At 36.1% G+C, this 19146-nt stretch overlaps 1 protein-coding gene across 2 annotated transcripts in view; it reads right to left on the bottom strand.

Annotated features, from left to right (window-relative positions):
* Nucleotides 1–1648: 1648 nt before the first annotated feature.
* The window catches only part of KBTBD3 (kelch repeat and BTB domain containing 3), a 36366-nt gene continuing 18868 nt past the window's right edge, over nucleotides 1649–19146 (bottom strand). Inside the window, exons 3-4 of one of the 2 annotated variants that reach the window (XM_017675543.3) lie at nucleotides 12823–13067; nucleotides 1649–9505 (exon numbers count right to left, since the gene is read on the bottom strand). In XM_017675543.3, the coding sequence (XP_017531032.1) occupies nucleotides 7903–9505; nucleotides 12823–13055 (1836 nt within the window). In that variant the 5' untranslated portion in view covers nucleotides 13056–13067 and the 3' untranslated portion in view covers nucleotides 1649–7902. The remainder of the gene's footprint in view (nucleotides 9506–12822; nucleotides 13068–19146) is intronic. The other variant, XM_017675541.3, reaches the window with a different exon arrangement.

Genomic DNA, 19146 nt, shown 5'->3' with positions numbered 1-19146 from the left:
AACTTCAGAAGGCTGGAGGCACAGAGAGAATTAGAGGTAATTACAAGGGAAGAAGTCTGGATAAGTGAGTTTGGACCAAGGATTAAGGAAAAAGCACCAGAGGGCATAGGAAATTCAGAGAAGGAAACTGTCCTTATGCAGTCATATGGGATAGGGACAGAGTTGATTTTTCAAGGTTTGGGTTTCCAAAAAGGGACTCTGTTTCAACCTGGGCAGTAGTCTAGAAGAATTACTGGGGAGCCAAGGTCATTTAGTAAATCACAACTCCTTAACGTAGGAAAACTAGAAAATATGATAGAAAATGGGCCTTTCCAGAAGAGGAAAAATCACAGGAACTGGAACTGAGAGATCTGTCCAATGTAGAGATTTAAAAAGTTTTCTCGTGGTACTGCTTAGTCTCTCAGACTTTGGGCCCCTTCATTAGCTCTACCCCTGAGCAAGCTTGTGGGCATAGGACATGATTCAGAAAGGAGGTTTAGACAGTTAGGAGGCAGTTAGCTGTGATGCTGGGGTTCTTGTTTGCGGAGTCAAAGAATGAACTTAGCAAACAGTCAAGGTAGGAGAGCCAGGGAGACTTTCATTGAGCGATACAGTGAGAGGACAGACAGAGCTCCTGGCTCATGCCAGAAGGGGACAAGAGAGCCCGGGGTGGTGTGTTGTCTAGGGGATTTATAGGCAGTTGAGGATTTGGGGAAACCCGATAAAAGGCTTAGGGGTGTGGACTTGTTAAGTGGTCCCTGAATACTAAAAATTAACACAAGAAATTTACTGCTCTGATTTCTCCCTGGGTTACTGATGTGGTAGTCTAGGAGCATATCAAAAGGTTGCCTGCCCAACCCCCAAGGTGGGCTGAGGTATTATCTGTTTGCTAAAGAGTAAGTTAAGATTCTTACTTATTAAACTTCCTGGGTGTTAAAATGCAGTCTTATCTTTAAGGTGGTGGAATCCTTCCTGCCTTTTACTATGCTGTTTACAGCTGGGTCTGCATGCTCAATTAGTTGCCCAGTTTGCAAACTCACCTCATCAGATCTGGAGGAGGAAAGACAGCACATAGGCCTGGGCCTTCAGCATGCTAAGGTGAATCTTACACATGATTACAAATGATTAGTGTAATAAAAACATGTGCTACTTTTCTTTATCTGGGGAATATTAACTGATCTCACTGAAGAATGACTCTAGAGCGTAATGTTCAACAGAGTTTTGGTAGGGGGTTTCCTTGCATGTAGTTACATTGCTCTGACTGTAACTATCCTGCCTTGCTTTTTCCAGAGGCCCTCATCCTATTCTAAGCTTATGGTCCCTGACTCAGCTGGTCTTGTGTGCCTGGTGTCCAGTGAAGCTGGGTTGGCCAGTGCCTTGCCCTGTACATTCAACTGGCTTCTGCTGCTGTCACTTGTGGCTCATGGACATTTGTTCTGTTCTTTCTTAGTCAGGGCCCATTGGTCTCTTGCCACTTGTGGCTCACCTGAAGTTTAGCTGGTATTCTATTCTTTCAGACCAGGATGTCCACCTTGAAGTCTATATTATAGGACATGTCATCACAGCTACAAAAGCTTCTGACAGCCCCCCACTTTCACCATCACACTTGCAGAAATGCTGAGATTCATCAGAGCCATTCAGGGCATCTGGGGAATGGGGTGGCAAGAAAATGAGAGGCTTAGCATCCACCTTTATCTACTTCCTTTACTTTTAATAACAATAAATACAAACAGAATATGTATTGTTTGCTGAGATACATTTTAATAAATTAATAATTTTATTGAAGTTTTACTACATGTTAATATAGTTAACATGAACCTGCAAAAGTGATTTTATTTTTCATAGCATATGGCAGAAGCCCACATTCCACTAATAAGAATATGAAGTAATTTGCTTGTATATGCAGTGTAAGTGGCTTTGAGCAGTTTCCCCCCAAGTGGGGTGAAAGTCACGAAAGCTTTTATGCTCCTGTAGAAGTTGGAGGTTGCATATCTACTGATGAAAATTGCCATTATTGTCTTATCTATTATTGCCTTTGAAAGGAAAAACAGAATTAGTTAATTAAAATTCACTGAGAAAAAATAATCCCTAAAGCATTAAAAAAATAGGTAGATAAATGACTTTGAATCTGTTATTTCACTTTTAAGAACCAGCTATACATACACTATACAACAATCAACTATACATGTTCTCCAAAGGTGGGCAGTGCACCATATAATACAATTTCACTCTCAAAAAAAAATTGCTTCATTATTTTCTATACACCAAAAAGACTGAAGTTGTATAAACGACCTAACCAAAATTTTCTCAGTGACTTTGAACATGAAATGATACCAATTACAGAAAATTAATACATACATTAACAGATAAACCTAAGAACAATGAGAGCATTCCAAAATGTAAAATCCTAACATAAATCAAAATTTCCTTTGTACATGAAAATAAGTTGCAAAATATACAGTTATATGGAACACATTCAGTAGCAATATAACTATAATAAATATATTTTGCTTCGCATGTTGGCTCAATAGAGTATCAGTTTATTACATGCCTTATTATATATAGGCACTGTGCTAATTGCTAGACCGAGAAATGATGAACATGTCCCTATTCCTAAGAACTTCCAATTAAATAAGAAACAAACCATGTAAAGAAATATTTAGACCAAATATTTACATCACAAATATTTGTCACACACAGAGGTCTGTACTCTTGAGTTATTCTATCCTCCTCCTTACCCTCCAAACCAAAAGCATAATTTGTTTAGCTAGTTATGATTAGCAATGCTGTTAAATTTAATGAAATACATAAAGCTACCTGATTATAGTTATTTAGTAATGGCACTGTTTTATGGAAATAATCATGCCCTATCCAACTGGACTAATACGTGCAGATGAATCTCCACATTTAGATCTTGATTACCATAAGGCTGGTCTTTACTGATTTGTGAGATTACCCTCTCATTAAACACCAAGGATGTAACTGTTTTGGTTTCTATTTTTTGAATACTTCTTAGGGTCTTTTTAAGGAGTACTTCTAAAATTATGAAAACCATATCCAAAGACAAATTATTGAAAGACTTACTAAAATTTGGCTTTAGAATTCCTCTCCCAGAAAATGTGTGTTTGGGGTTATGTTGATTGTGGGGGGTGGGGCAGAAGGAGAGAAACACAGCAAGTCTCTAGCCCAAACTGCATTTCTAAGAGCTAGAGAACTGGTTAAGGGAATAAAATACCTGAATTTTCAAGATTCTCCAATACTGGTCTGGCTTAACTCACCAAAAGGCGAAAGAGCTAGGGACACATTTTCTGAGGCAACTGTACAAGAGAGGGAATATAACCCTGGCCATTGTGGCAGGTTTTAATGTGCTAATAAGCATTTGAACAAGAAGGAAGATTAGGCCTTGATTTTAGAGGAATGAAAGACGTATCAGTTTCAAATCCTGGTGGAGACAGCAACCTCAGACCAAGGACTGGACGTCACTATAGATGGAGGCAGAGCTGCTTTCAATATTAGGAAGAACTTTCTAATAGAACTGTTAAAAAATGGAGGTAGTAAGTTCTTTACCCCTGAAAGAACTGAATTAGAAATTGAGAAGAATCATGTCAAGGTGTTCCAGAATTTAAAGGGGCTTTTTAGACTAGGTTAGAAGCTGTATTAGATTCTGAGGTTATTTTCAAGTTTGAATATAAGACTATGATTGAGAAGAGTTATCTTTTGATAACTGTGAGGTGGTATCCTGTGATTATATTCCCTATTTAGACATTGAATCTGATTAAGCATCACAGTGTCATCAAATATTATTTATTTATAAACACACCTAGATTTTTAAGATATATTCTTTTAAGTTACACAATCTTTAGAATCACAACAGTTGGCTATATAGCTACATTTACAGTGAAATAAGAAAAATAACTCAGGAGAAAATTTTAGGTACTGGTTTTTCAGTTTTTATTATTATAAAACAATGTATGCCTGTGGCAGACAGAAGGAAAAATCCCTATTAGCAGCTCACTATAAATGTCAGCACCATTTACAGACTTTTTCCTGAGTAATAAGAAAGAAAGAGAGAGGGAAAAGGGGAGAGGAAGAAGGAAGGAAAAGGAAGGAAGGGAGGGAAGGATGGAAGGAGGGAAGGAAAGAGCGAAGGGAAGAGGGAAGGGGAGGAAAAAGGAAAGCAAAGGAAGGAAAAGCAGGCAGGCAAAAAACAAATGCCTTTCAATAATAATGGTCTTAAAATGATGTAGTTTTAAGACTTGACTCCTACTGAAATCTTGAGTATGCAGAACCATTGAAATCAAGTTACTCAGGATGCCTAAAATGCTACATTGGATTAGGAAGCAATTAGTCATGTCAGAAAACTTTTAAGATCAAAGTGTGTAAGTAGAATGTAGAAATCTTTGGTTGTGCGCTCCTGTGTAGGAATTTATTGGGCTAATCATCCGCCACATGCACAGTCTTTGATAACTAGTCTTATCCTAAATATGGCTTTATAAAGTGGAGTTAAAATTGTTTCTTAAATTGAAAGAAATCTACTTCTCTGCATATTCCTGCTTTTGTTTTTAGGTTGCCATCCAGAGTTGCCCTTTGTAAGGTATTCTTGAGTGTGTACATTTTGAATGTGAACACTCAGTTCTAAATGTAAGTTTCCAACCAATGGACCCAGTTAAAACTGAGAATGATTTAAAAGTAACACTGTATGTTTAACAATGTATTTAAGCACTGTATTTATTGCTCCCAAATCTCAAAATGTACAGGTGCTTCCCCTGTACTTGACTCTAATTTTCAAGTTGTTTAGTTTGAGCTAGGAATGTTGAACACATATTCAGTTGCTTTTCTTCCTATCTGGGAAAATGAAATCATGTTGCACGATGTGGTCATTCTCAAATAACAACCTAGCTTTCAAGGACAGCATGTAATGGATACTGCTGTGATGAAGACCTGTTCCCCTCCCCAAACCAGAGCTGTTATAGGAATGTAGTTCATTTTGAATATGCAGACATTCTTCATACTACTCCATCTCACAGGCAATAGATGAAAAGGTGCTCTACATTTTAAATTAAATTTGAAGATAGTTCTAGGAATGTCCATTAACTTTGAATTAATCTCATATAAATGTTGCATTTAACCTTTTTTATATTCAATAATGCCATATACCTACTTTCACTTTTAAAATACAATACTAATACAATATCAGAATCTTGTGTGCCTAGTCCAAATGCAGTGGCGCAAGGCAAATGATAAAGGATTTAGAAATGTTAAACAGGATTTTTCCACAATAATGAAAGCAGTATGGATAATGAGCACAATTATTTTGACTCACACTGTAGCACTGGCTGAAGGATGATAATGAAAGGAAAGCAGATGAATGGAGCAGGTTATAGATAAAGGGATATTAGTTCCTCTCACCTAAGCAGAGAAAACAGCTTCTTCTGGGGTTACTGGAAATAGACTTGAGAAATCACTGTCAGACATCCAGAATGGAGGGTGAAGCCAAGTGATATATATGGTTCTTTGACAGTGAAACCAGTGACTGGCAAGATCAGAACGAGAGAACCAGTTCAGTTATTGATCATGTGTGTACATGTTTGGGCTCCTTGAGGATTTTAAACTTACAGAACCATTTCTCAGTAGAGTAAATAGATTGAAAGTGCTCTAAGATGCAAAATTAGAACAAGATGAGTTATTAACAGAATCAAGCTCAGCATAGATTGCTGTGCAAAGGAAAAATAACAGTGAACAGGAAGAATTTGGGGTTTTATGATTAGACAGTAATTTAGTGCAATTATAAGTGATGATGAGCACTCGGGCAGATGTAAAGGGGTGGCAATAAGTGAAAATGATTAAAGGCAGACTGTCTTATATATTAGAAAGTGTATTAAATCAAATGCAGAGGGAGCCTCCTAGTCTTGATAGCAAGGGTATTTCTAGAGACATTACCATAAATCAGCTGCCAGTGAGAAGGATGGTGGGAGTCAAGATGATGTAATAGTGAAACAAGATCAAGAAGAGATTCTATTTTAATTTACTGTCTTCTTTCTGGAAGAGATGAACAATTCCTAGAGTCAGTGATCAAAGCAATATTTATTTTAAACATTTTGATTAGTTATATAATGCTAAAACTAACAGTTCAGTAAATCCACATATAGGTCACTCACTGTTAATGGTCTTTCTCAAATGTTTTCAAAGTCACATATACACACACAAAAGCCTTCAATGAATTTTTTTTCTTACACACACACACACACACACACACAGAAATGCAAAGGCAAAGGACAATCAACTAAGATAGGTAGGAAGGAAGGCTACCAATTCTACAGAATACTTTTTATGCAACTGTCTAGGGGCAGTCCCTGATTTTGGAATTGCATGGTAATATCATCCAATATCCTGTTCAGTTTTGAAAAATATACTCAAACCTTATGTTTACATAAACATATATGGTAAAATAAAAGGACCTTTTATTTAGGCATATTTCCACTTAAGAATGCATCTCCAAAGAATATGTACATTTATTACAGTATGTGGGAAACTACAGTTAATTTTGGAGAAATCCAATCTGTCCATTACCTGAGATATAAATCAAGGGTCTTAAAACCTAAAATGCTTGTATCTTAACTGATAAAAGAAACATATCTTCTTGCCAGACAGAATCATCCTAGCTGAGAACAAGGATGATGAAAATCCTTTCATTGTTTGGGCTAAAGATAATTAAACATCTAAACAGATGCAGATTCAAATTCCATTAATACCGAAAGCCCAGTCATTTTTAAAATTTACAATATAATTCACTATATAATTTACTGAAGTAGTAAACCAACCCAGTGCTTTACAGTTGGTATATATCATCACAGAAAACTGATATGGTACTAATTTAAACACTGAAATTTCTTATTGCAACTCAAATTTGGACATCTAAAGGCTTAAGAAATGCACAGTAATGATTCACTTATCTGGAGGTCAGATTTTCTACATCCTCAATTATACTGGAATCTGACAATGACACAGAAAAAGTATGTTAAGGACTACCATCCCAGAATTCAAGAACTTCACCCAGTGGGTTACATGTTAAGATAAACTCAAGTCAAGTATAACTTAAGACCAGTAATGAAATCAAGAATGTTAATTTAGTGTGCTTGAGCCAGAAAACGAGAGGAGGGAAATGACACTGCTAGAAGTTGAAACCAGCCTACACTGAAAAGTAATAGAATCAGCAATTTTAAAAACATTTCAGTAACTGCTGATAGCATTATGACACTATAACATGGTACATTATGTTCTTAATGAAGACTTGAATCATAAAAAAAAAGTTAAGCTATGTTTAGCATATAGTTTAGAAAGCCAGGGAAATACACTGCATTTTAGAAAAATTTTTGCCAAAAAAAAAATGGAGAAAGAAAAGGGCTTGAAGGGAGCCAATCAATGATCAGAAAGGATAGGAATTCAACAACTCTTACACTTGTAGTAACAAGGTAGGATTCTCATTTCTTTTTAAAAATGTATTTTTCACTCCATATACTATGATGTGTAAATAATAATTCATTTTTACTACTTTGAGATTTTTCCCATCTAAATAGTACGAATCTGTGAATTTTGTTTTTACTAGTCTTTTGTGGATAAAGCACTTTAAAAATCAAAACATCAAAACTCATCACCATTTACATATGAAAATAGTATGTATTTTGGATTCTCAAAGATTAACTTATACTTAATATAATTTTTGGTAAAATGTATTTTGTACTTTATGTTTCTGGCAACTGCTAATTCATATATAGTATACATTCAGAGTAATCTCTAACAGAAGGTACATTTTATTTTATTAAGATGAATAGACCTTTTTAACCAACTATTAAGGTTAACAAATTCACTGTAGATTTCTAGAACTGGAATAGCTTTAGAATGTCTAATCACAGTCTATTACTTTTAGAAATGACTAGAAAACCATGGATCCCTGTATTTATTAAACTGAATCGCTTGGCAGTAAAATTCAGTTAAGGCTTTTGGCATTGGTGAAACTTCTTCCCACTCAGACCTGCTGCTGTGGTAGACCTGCACTTCATCTGTGATTTCATCTGGGGCATAATCACCACCTAATATATAAATTTTATCCTCAATTCCAACTGCACCTGCATTAAAGCCTGCACATTCAAAAGATCCTTCACCCTTCCATACACAAGTATCTGGACAAAAACTATAAACCTTATAGGTGGAGAGGTCACATATATACAGTGTGCAATTTACTGGGACAGCTTTAATTAGTGTTGCATGAAAAAACTGCCCAAACTCTGCTACCAGTTCAGACCACTGGTCAGTTGTAGCATTGTACTTAAAAAAGCAATCAAGGGATGGATTAAAGGCATCCGTAATCTCTACCTCTGATCCAAGAACATAAATGACATTTTGGCATGCACTTGCTTCAGGATAATATATGCCCCTGGGTAATGGACTAACCGAAAACCATTCTTTGGAAAGAGGGTTGTAAGATTCAACATCTAAGAGACTTCTAATGTCCTGCGACCCTCTAGTCTTTCCACCTATAACAAATAATCTATTGAGAGCCATAATCGATGTATGCATGGTTCTTGGTGTTTTCATAGGTGATACCAGGAAAAAATCATTTTTGAATGGACAGTAGCACCAGGTCTGATCAGTGGCATCATGATATGACTCTGCAATATGCAGCCGAACTGTTCTACAGCATGGCCCTTTGCAGCCACCTGTCAAGAATATTTTCTCTCCATAACTAGATAGACTAGATCCTGGCAAATCAAGCAAGTGTGATTGTGGCAGTATTTTCCACGAATCAGTTTTAATATTATAGCAAAATGTATATTGATTTTCTCCATTTTCCTCAGTTTTGTGAACAAATATGTATTTTTCGGTTGTGGATGGTCGAGCATCAGGGAAAAGTCCACCAGAACCTTGCACACACGTAATTGCATCCATGATTATGTCAAAACAGTTTGTGTTTTTGAGCAAACACTCTTCATTGAGCAGACAGTCTTGAAGTGTCTCCTCAGATAACTGATGTAATCTTACTTTTTTAATCAAATAAGGCAGATGTTTTTGCCTTGATTCTAAATTATGTTTAGTCCAACTAAGGACAACTTTCAGTACAGTTTCTTCTTCAGGAACATTTAATTCATCTGATTCCAGACATTTTTGCAGTACTCCAAAATTCATCTCTAAGAAATCACTGGACTTAAATAATAAAAAAAAGTGATGTTGTACAAAGTATAATGCATGATCAAACAAACGGGTAGAGCCATAGCTATCTGATATAGATAATAACTGTAAACAATTGACAAGATTAATACTTTTTATTAAAAAGTCACTGCAAGCTTTGGATAGGAATGAAACTTGAAGAAATGATGACAACTGGAAGAACATTTCCACATTATCATCTGTTATCTTTGTTTTTCCAGTATAGGCATAATCAAGAAAGGCTTTTACTGCTTTGGAGGACAAATTAGTAATGGTGACACTTCCACCATCTCTTTCTTTCATGTTTACTTCAAACATAGCCCTGTAAAAATAAAGAACACAGAGGAACAAGTAAACAGGAATATTCTATTCCATGATAATTTTCAACATTACCTTAAAGAAGTTTCCTTTAACCTTAGGTTGATTTAAAATAAATTTCTAAAATATATTTTAAAAGCATTCTAATATGTTATTTTAATATCTAGAATAGTTATATACCATATTATTTGTAAAAGATATGTATTACATAATATACCATATTATAAAATATATGTTATAGCTGAGTTATAGCAACTAATCCAAAGAAGGCTATATAAAGATTCAAACTTTGTATACTGATTTGGTGTTCTGATATATTATTCATAAAATTAGTCTAAAACCTCCCTAATGGCTGAATTTCTTTTTTTATAGGTTAATTAGTATCAACTCTGTATGTGTTAACTCAAATTACCTAAAGTATGTAATGCTTTTGGGTATAGGATTTAAACGTCTCTTTCAAATTAATTTTCAATTTGGCAATAGTGAAGCATGTGAAAGGTGGAATACAGTGAGACATTAGATGTCTCCAGTAAATCTGTGTGGAGATATCCACCAACTAAGACAAACTTAAATAAATATCTAAAAAGACACATTTGATACAGCACTTTAGGAAAAAGGGAATGTAATCTTATAAAACTAAACAATAACAGTGTACCATATCAAGCCAAGAAAAGTAAAAATAAGTTTTCACAGAATAGCAACTGAGAAATGGAGCTGGATTGCCAGATTTGAACAGTTAGACCAGTTTGAAAGTTCTTCATAATAAATTCTAATTTATTCCCACATGGTAAAGTTGATAGAATCTAAGGAACTGGGAACTTTTTTGGCTCAGTTTAAGCAAAAATATCAATTATTTGGAAGTGTTGGACAGGACCCTAAGATGTATTTCACTATTGGTTTTGGTAAGAAAACTACTGCAGTCTATAACTTATATCCAGTTATTCATTTTTACACTTTAAACCCCTTATGGTGGTTGTCAGTGGAGCAGCAAATGGAGATTAAAGTGGAAAGAACTCTAACAAAGAACTAAGGACTACCAGCTGTTCATTACAACTGAGGATTTACTTGGTTTTGGTTCTGGTTTATTACTGGTTTGTATTTGTGCCAGTATTGTCCAGGATCTCTTTGTGAGCAGTGCCCCTAGGGGGCACTATTCTGGGGGAAAACCCATTTAATTATTAGAATCAACTCAAAAGGGTAACTCAGGTTACTAAAACAGCACTAACAACTGGCTTAAAAATACGAGGGGCCTTCCAGATACGGAATACTCTTTAGGAAAAGGTAGGATAACAAAGTGCCTTCCCAATAGGCCATTCAGTACTTCTAATAAGAAAACAAGTATAATTGCAAAAATAATATACATGTCATATAGGCAAAATATTTCAACAATACATATCAACTTAGAAATACTAACCTGCAAAAATTAGATCATTATGACACTGATAGTCACTTTTGGGTAATATTAAGAGCATGGCCTCTAGAACTGGGCTGCTTGGGTAGGTACCTAGCCTGTCACTTACTAGCTGTGTGACACTGGTGAGGTGACATAATGTCATTGTGCTTCAAATTCTTCATCTGAAAATGGGGATACTCATAGTACCTATTTCACTGAGTTATAAAAGGAATAAATGAGTTAATCAATGCAAAGTATTAGCTGTTATTAACATGGCTGTAAGAAAATGTTTTGTATCAGATCCTAAGTATTTTTTAACTGACTATAAGCTTCTACATTTTGAGAAGACAAGTGTAAGATTATGTTATTATATTTCATCCTACTCATCTTTGAAGTATCCAATTAACATCCATCTCAGATTTACCATTGTATAAAGTGGTTATACAAAATATGTGATTCCTTTTTGATCTTGTCTCCAAAATCATTATAAAGGGCATTTATCATGCTATTTTCTATATATTTTCCCTCCCAGTACTCCAGTGTGTTTTATTGTAACACAAATATTATGAATTGATGGACTTATCATACAAGAGTGTAAATTATAGAATTTCCATTCTATATTTGTACAATTTTTACATAAACTGTATAGTCATTGAGTAAAATACTATGTATAATGAAGGACCTAGGTCTTTATAAAACTCATTTTTGCACTTCAAAACAGGTAGAAAATATAAAAATATATTGTTTTAATAGTAATTAAAAAAACTTAAGGCAGATCTATAAAAAGCTAGGAGTAGGCAGAGCAAAGTAATATGGAAAAAAATGATGTGTTGATATATTTAATTAATGAATAACTTCAACATGAAGAGTAGAGGACTATTAATTCAAATACTGACATGTGTATTTTATTTTATTAATATAAAAACACTATAAGGAAATCAAGCTATATGTTCACACCAGATATTTCTATTTTTTTTCTAGGTTTGGAAATAGCAGCAGCAGCTAACAGTAACTGCAGCTAACATTACATATACATAATTTAATTCTCATAATGACTCTGAATTAGATTTTATTTTTATTATCTTAATTTTTTACAAATAGGGAAACTGAGGCCTGAAGAAGTTAGAACTTGCCCAAGATCAGATGTCTTAATAATTGGTAGAGCTGGGATTCAGATTTAGGGCATTCTGATTAATGGTATTACCTTCATACATTTACCACAGTACTAAGGTATAAGTCTGACCCTTAACATTGCAGAATCAGAAATCTACTGTCCTCACAGTGGATTCTTACAGTGTCACGACTAGGATATTCCCTATAGGATGATCTACAGGGGGAACCAAATTATATTCAGAAGGCTTCCTAGAATCACAGCAAGTTTTGTGCCCCACAGAAATGCTTCTGGAAGTACTTTTCCTCATTATAGGAATATCTTTACCACAGAGAGGAGAAATCTTGAAATCCTCTGGGTTAGAGTCCCTCTACCATCTGTGGACATAAGACATGACTGAAATGTTAATCTTCTTCTCATACTCCTCATTTTCTTTGAATTTTGCTTCTATTTTTATCAATCTGTCCTTTCCTCTTTTTCTAAATGATACAGTGCAGGGATTCCCCCAAACAACACTGGTACCAGATCAAAACTATTTTTTTTCCCAGAATATTTCAGGGGGCTCATGGTCCACAAAATTGGGAAGGTGTAAATGGCTTGGGAAGACATAGATGGCTGGGAAGACATGAGCTGTAAAAAAGGTTGTCCTAAATTTTCATACTCAAAAATCATTAGTTAATTTGGTTCTAATTAGCTTTTTGTTAAGAATTAAAAATTACTGTTGTTTGCTCTTCTGGGGGAAAACTGAGTATAGTTATAAAAATAACTTAATTATCCATCTCACAAAATCTGAGGCATAGATAGAAAAATAAAGTACCTGAAAAAGTCACTGCATGCTGCTAACACACAACGATGACATGGGATTATTTCATCTTTCATGATGATTTTGAAATCATAAAAGACATTCTGTTCTCTGAAATTCTGCAATACACTTAAGATTTTCTGTCCATGATCTTCTGACACAAGGAAGTTATTTTTCTTCTCAGATGGAATTCCATTACATGAGCTTTGCTGGTTGAAATTATATGAGTTATCCATAGCCAATTCCATCTGTCCTTAGAACTAGAATGAAAAAAAAATCACTGAGGTAGTACAGCCCTGGTGAAATTTTCAGATCCAAAATGTGCCCTAAAGGTACACAAAAATTCTAAGATCATAAGATAGTAAACCTTGTTCTAAACATTTGTTTTCATGATATTTAATAAACTTTTGAATTTTTGTAAATACTGAGCTCACTGGAATAAAAAGTACATTATTAAGGAATAAAGTTCAAGGCTTTCTAAGTTGTATATATGCCTTATGTAGGGCCTTACTAAATGACTTGACTTGTGTACATGTAGAGCTCTATTTACACAGTAGTTATCATTTGGATATGATACAGGTCCCCTTCCCCTCCCATCTATTTTCTTCTGGTAACAAAGCAGACGTTACAATGTTGATCTCGAAGCATAAGTTCATGCCTTCTGGGGTTAGATTTTTAAAAGATGATTGAAAAATGCAAGGTGTTCAACTGTATTAATGAGTTATGGCCTTTAGTAATGAAGAGAACGGCAAACATTGATCCAAGTTGGCCTATTTGAAATTGGGAAGGAAAACAGTAGACAGCTTTATTTACAAAGGCCTTTTAAACATAAGGTCAGAAAACTAAGTTAATTCAAGGCCAGATAATTTGACTTTCCCCAAATGCAAATTCATTCTAAGCATAAAAGTTTACACCACCAAAAGCAAGGAAGTGGGAAACAGAAATGAATAGAAGATGGGAATTAGGGGAGCCAGAGAAATAGGGGACCTTGATTCCTTAGGGCATTTCTACTCAGGTTTGCAAATCTATCACTTTGCAAATCACCCCAAGTCAGTTTCTGAAGACAACAATCTGTTATCTCTCATGGTTCTGTGAGGTTAACTGGAGCTTTCTGCCTGGGGTCTTTCATATGGTTACAGTCAGACTGCAGCTCTGGCCGAAGTCATGTGAGGGCCTGGCTAGGTGAGAGGAACACTGTGGTTTCTTCATTTCCATTTCTGATTCTTCAAATGGGATAGCTGAAGCAGATGGAGCTCCCTTCCCACTCTCTGTGTGCAATCTCTCTATGTAGTTAGTTTATACTTCCTCATAGCATGTCAGTCTCAGGTTAGCTGCCTTACATGGTGGCTTGGTTCTCCTAGAGGGGGTGTGTTAAGCCCTTGTGGAAGCTAGACACTGGAGTAGTCTGAATGATTCTACAGCATCAATCAAAGCTCCTTCTAGGACTGAGTCAATCATTGCTGTGTTGTCCAACAGAGTAAACCATAAGACATGTATAGCTATTTAAACTTAAGTTACCTAAAATTAAATAAAGGCTGAGTAAGAAACAATCTTTCTCCTGCCTTACTCTTTGAGCTGGGACATTAGGCTTTCAGACTCGGACTGCAACTTTACTATCAGCTCTGCTGGGTCTCCGGCTTTGTCATCTGCAGACCTTGTGATTTCTGTCTCCATAATCACAAAAGTCAACTCCTTACAGTATATCAATACCTCTCTCTTTCTCTAACTGGTACTGCTTCTCTGGAGAACCCCTACTAATACATGCAGCCAGTGGCTATTGCATAGCAAAATAAAGAATATTTACATCATCACAGAGAGTTCCATTGGATATCTCATGTACTATATGAAGAGTAGTGTGCCTATATGAATGTGTGTTTGTGTGCATGCACATGTGGAGGGGAGTAATTTGATGCAATTGGCAGTATTATTGGAAAAATTAGTTACCAGCAGTAATTTTGTGAACAGTGCTCTAAATAGCTCCAAGTAGGGAGACATATTAAGAATGAGAGCAGGTATCGTGGAGGGAGAGAGAGAAGAGAGGATTGGAGACAGGTCTGAAGAAAAGGCAGAAAACCGTTGTATTAGAGTTCTCTAGAGAAACAGAACCAATGAACAGTAAGCTATATATATGGCTGTAAGACTACTGGTTTCATATATATATATACACCTACTGGTATATATGTCATGTGTGTGTGTGTGTGTGTGTGTGTGTGTGTGTGTGTGTGTGTGTGTGTGTGTGTGTGTGTATAAAATAAGGAACTGGTCCACAAAATTATGGAGGTTCCAAGCTCTGTGGTTGGCAAGCTGGAAACCCAGGACCGACAATGGTGCAGTTCCAGTCCAAATCCAAAGGCCAGAGAACTAAGACAGCTGGTGATATAAATTCTAGTCCAAAAGTTGGCAGGCTGGAGACCTAGGAAAAACTTTTTTCAGTTTGATTCGAAAGGCAGGAAAGGATTAATGTCCTACCTCAGCAGTTAGGTATGTGAAGCTTCTTCCTACCTAACCATTTTGTTCTTCAGGCCTTCACCTGATTGGATAAGGCCCACCCACAGTGGGAGAGAACTCTGCTTTACTCAGTCTATGGATTCAAATGCTAATCTCTTCCAGAAACACCCTCACAGACATACCCTGGAAAAATCTTTGACCAAATGTCTGGGTACCCTGTGGCCCAGTCAAGTTAATATGATCAATCAATGATCATAGTACAAATTTTTATTTAGCAGTGTTGATAACATCTGATCTAGGATGAAGAAAAATATCCCAAGTTAAAGTGGGTATAAAGATAATTATGTATGGCTATTGTCACAAGAGTAATTCCTCACATCACAAGGCATACTTCTTAGGTCACTTGTAAAACTCTGTTTTTTATTTGAATGTTTTCCCTCCTTTTCTAATAACTGTAACATCATATATCTTCTCAGGGGTATGATATAATGTGAAATAGAAGAAGGAGCGATGTTTTAGAATTGTATAGATTTGAATTTCAATGCTCTTTCAGCAATTTACTTGTGATATATTTGAGGTAAATAACTTCTAATCTTTGATTCTCATTTTCTTTACCTGAAAAATAGGCATAAACTATAAACTTGTGTTGTTGAGATTAAAAATATATGCTAAATAATTGGAAGTTAGTACTTATTTTCTATAGAAATAACATAAAAGCCAAGGAAATCATATATATGGCATTAATCAAGAGATTCACATTCACAAGGTGGGGTGAGGGTGGGAGGGACAGGAGAAGCAGCTCTAGTAATTCCTACAGTTTAAGAGAAAAGTTGAACATAAGAGTTATCACTATAAAATAGTTTTATTTGGAGTGTCAAGATCAATGGAAAGGAGACATAAAATTAGTGAAGACTTGAGCCAGTTTCTCTTATGATGATAGAAAGGGATATTTATTGTGACTAGCCAAGGAATATTTATACTACACAAAAGAGTACACAGATAGCCAAAGCAATCCTGAGGAGGAAGAAAAAAGTGGGGGGGATCTCACTCCCCAACTTCAAGCTCTACTACAAAGCCACAGTAATGAAGACAGTTTGGTACTGGCACAAGAACAGAGCCACAGACCAGTGGAACAGAATAGAGACTCCAGACATTAACCGAAACATATATGGTCAATTAATATACGATAAAGGAGCCATGGACATACAATGGGGAAATGACAGTCTCTTCAACAGATGGTGCTGGCATAACTGGACAGCTACATGTAAGAGATGAAACTGGATCACTGTCTAACCCCATACACAAAAGTAAATTCAAAATGGATCTATGATCTGAATATAAGTCATGAAACCATAAAACTCTTAGAAAAAAACATAGGCAAAAATCTCTTGGACATAAACATGAGCGACTTTTTCATGAACATATCTCCCCAGGCAAGGGAAACAAAAGCAAAAATGAACAAGTGGGACTATATCAAGCTGAAAAGCTTCTGTACAGCAAAGGACACCATCAAGGTATCCTATAGTATGGGAGAATATATTCATAAATGACAGATCTGATGAAGGATTGACATCCAAAATATATAAAGAGCTCACGCACCTCAACAAACAAAAAGCAAACAATCCAATTAAAAAATGGGCAGAGGAGCTGAACAGTTCTCCAAAGAATAAATTCAGATGGCCAGCAGACACATGAAAAGATGCTCCACATCGCTAGTCATCAGAGAAATGCAAATTAAAACCACAATGAGATATCACCTCACACCAGTAAGGATTGCCACCATCCAAAAGACAAACAACAACAAATGCTGGCGAGGTTGTGGAGAAAGGGGAACCCTCCTACACTGCTGGTGGGAATGTAAATTAGTTCAACCATTGTGGAAAGCAGTATGGAGGTTCCTCAAAAAGCTCAAAATAGACTTACCATTTGACCCAGGAATTCCACTTCTAGGAATTTACCCTAAGAATGCAGCAGCCCAGTTTGAAAAAGACAGATGCACCCCTATGTTTATTGCAGCACTATTTACAATACCCAATACATGGAAGCAACCTAAGTGTCCATTAGTAGATGAATGGATAAAGATGTGGCACATATACACAATGGAATATTATTCAGCCATAAGAAGAAAACAAATCCTACCATTTGCAACAACATGGATGAAGCTAGAGGGTATTATGCTCAGTGAAATAAGCCAAGTGGAGAAAGACAAGTACCAAATGATTTCACTCATATGTGGAGTATAAGAACAAAGAAAAACTGAAGGAACTAAACAGCAGCAGAATCACAGAACCCAAGAATGGACTAACAGTTACCAAAGGGAAAGGGACTGGGGAGGATAGGCATGAAGGGAGGGATAAGGGTGGGAAAAAAGAAAGGAGGCATTACAATAAGCATGTATAGTATGGGGGGGACACAGGGAGAGCTGTGCAACACAGAGAAGACAAGTAGTGATTCTACAGCATCTTAGTACGCTGATGGACAGTGACTGTAATGGGGTTTGTCGGGGGTACATGGTGAAGGGGGGAGCCTAGTAAACATAATGTTCTTCATGTAATTGTAGATTAATGATAACAAAACAAAACAAAACAAAATAAAATAAAATAAAAAAGACTATACAGAACAGGCAACCAGGCATGATCTCTACTAGATAGACAGACAGGAGTGAATGCTGTGCAAAGGATCCAAGCATCTTATCAGTAACACAAGAAGGCTGTAGTGTTACTCCTGGTCTGTTTTCCACTGAGTGATGTACTGTGGTATCAATAATGTGCGACAGCCATGTAGGGCCTCTCCATGGCCTCCTGCAGAGAACCACAGAACTGATGGGAGACTCAGTCCATTCACCTGGGCTCCCTTTGGAATTGCTCTAAAGTCTCATCCACTTAAAGACATGCATTTAAATCCTTCTGCATATTAGAGGAAGATGCTGGGGAGTGAAAGATAAATTTATCTCCTATAATCTTAGATTCTTCTGGGTTTTTAGAAGTTCTCTCAAAGTTTAGGATTGTAGGTGTTGGCAAGGACATGACAATCTAAAGCATAAATTACTACCCTGACCTCCAAGTCAGGGAGAGAGGGAGGAAAGGACATGAGTAGATACTCAATGTCTGTTTCACAGCACTTTCAGTCTGTATAATATGATTATGTATGTGTATGGAGACATACAATCTGCTTTTCAATTCTTTAATGTGGCCATGATTACCCTCTGGAAAATACCAAGGTTCAAGTAATATGCTGATTTGTGTCTCTTGTAACTCTACCATTTTTATTATTTCTCATCTAGACGAATGGCCTCTATATTCCCCAAGCCAGATATTTGGAGGTCACCCTTTATTGACCATATCTATTTTAAAGCCACTTCCTTCTCTCCATAATTACTGCCACTCCTTTAACTGAAGCTGTCATTATTTTCACTTGAATCGCCATAATAACCTCCACATTCATTTTCCTTATTCTATATAGTTTTATTGAAAATATTCTTGGTTTCGAACTTGTGCATGCATTGGGAATACAAGTGGGCAAAGGATCCTTGCTATTACAGGCTTACAGGCTAGTATGGAGAGAAATAAGTAAGAAGTGTGCTAAGGGTAATAATAATAATAGAGGTATGAACAGTGTTATGGAAGAATACAGGAAGGACAAAACTCAGCCCTGCTTTCAGGGATGGGGGGGACAAAGCAGAAAGGAGAAGGGGATTGAGGAAGATATTCTGATGAAAATGGTTCTTGAGAACTTAAAGAAAAAATGAAAAATCATTACCAAACAAGGTGAGAAATACATTTCCAAGAGAAAAAATTACCAACGCAAAGGTACAGATGCAGGAATTATCACGGCCCCTTGAGATAAATACAAAGTTGAAGACAGGATAGGGTAGATAAAGCTAACGTGATA

The sequence above is a fragment of the Manis javanica genome, chromosome 6 (assembly GCF_040802235.1).
Source record: "Manis javanica isolate MJ-LG chromosome 6, MJ_LKY, whole genome shotgun sequence".
Taxonomy (NCBI): domain Eukaryota; kingdom Metazoa; phylum Chordata; class Mammalia; order Pholidota; family Manidae; genus Manis; species Manis javanica.
The sequence above is the reverse complement of the archived record's forward strand: the minus strand, read 5'-3'. Positions and strand labels throughout refer to the sequence as shown.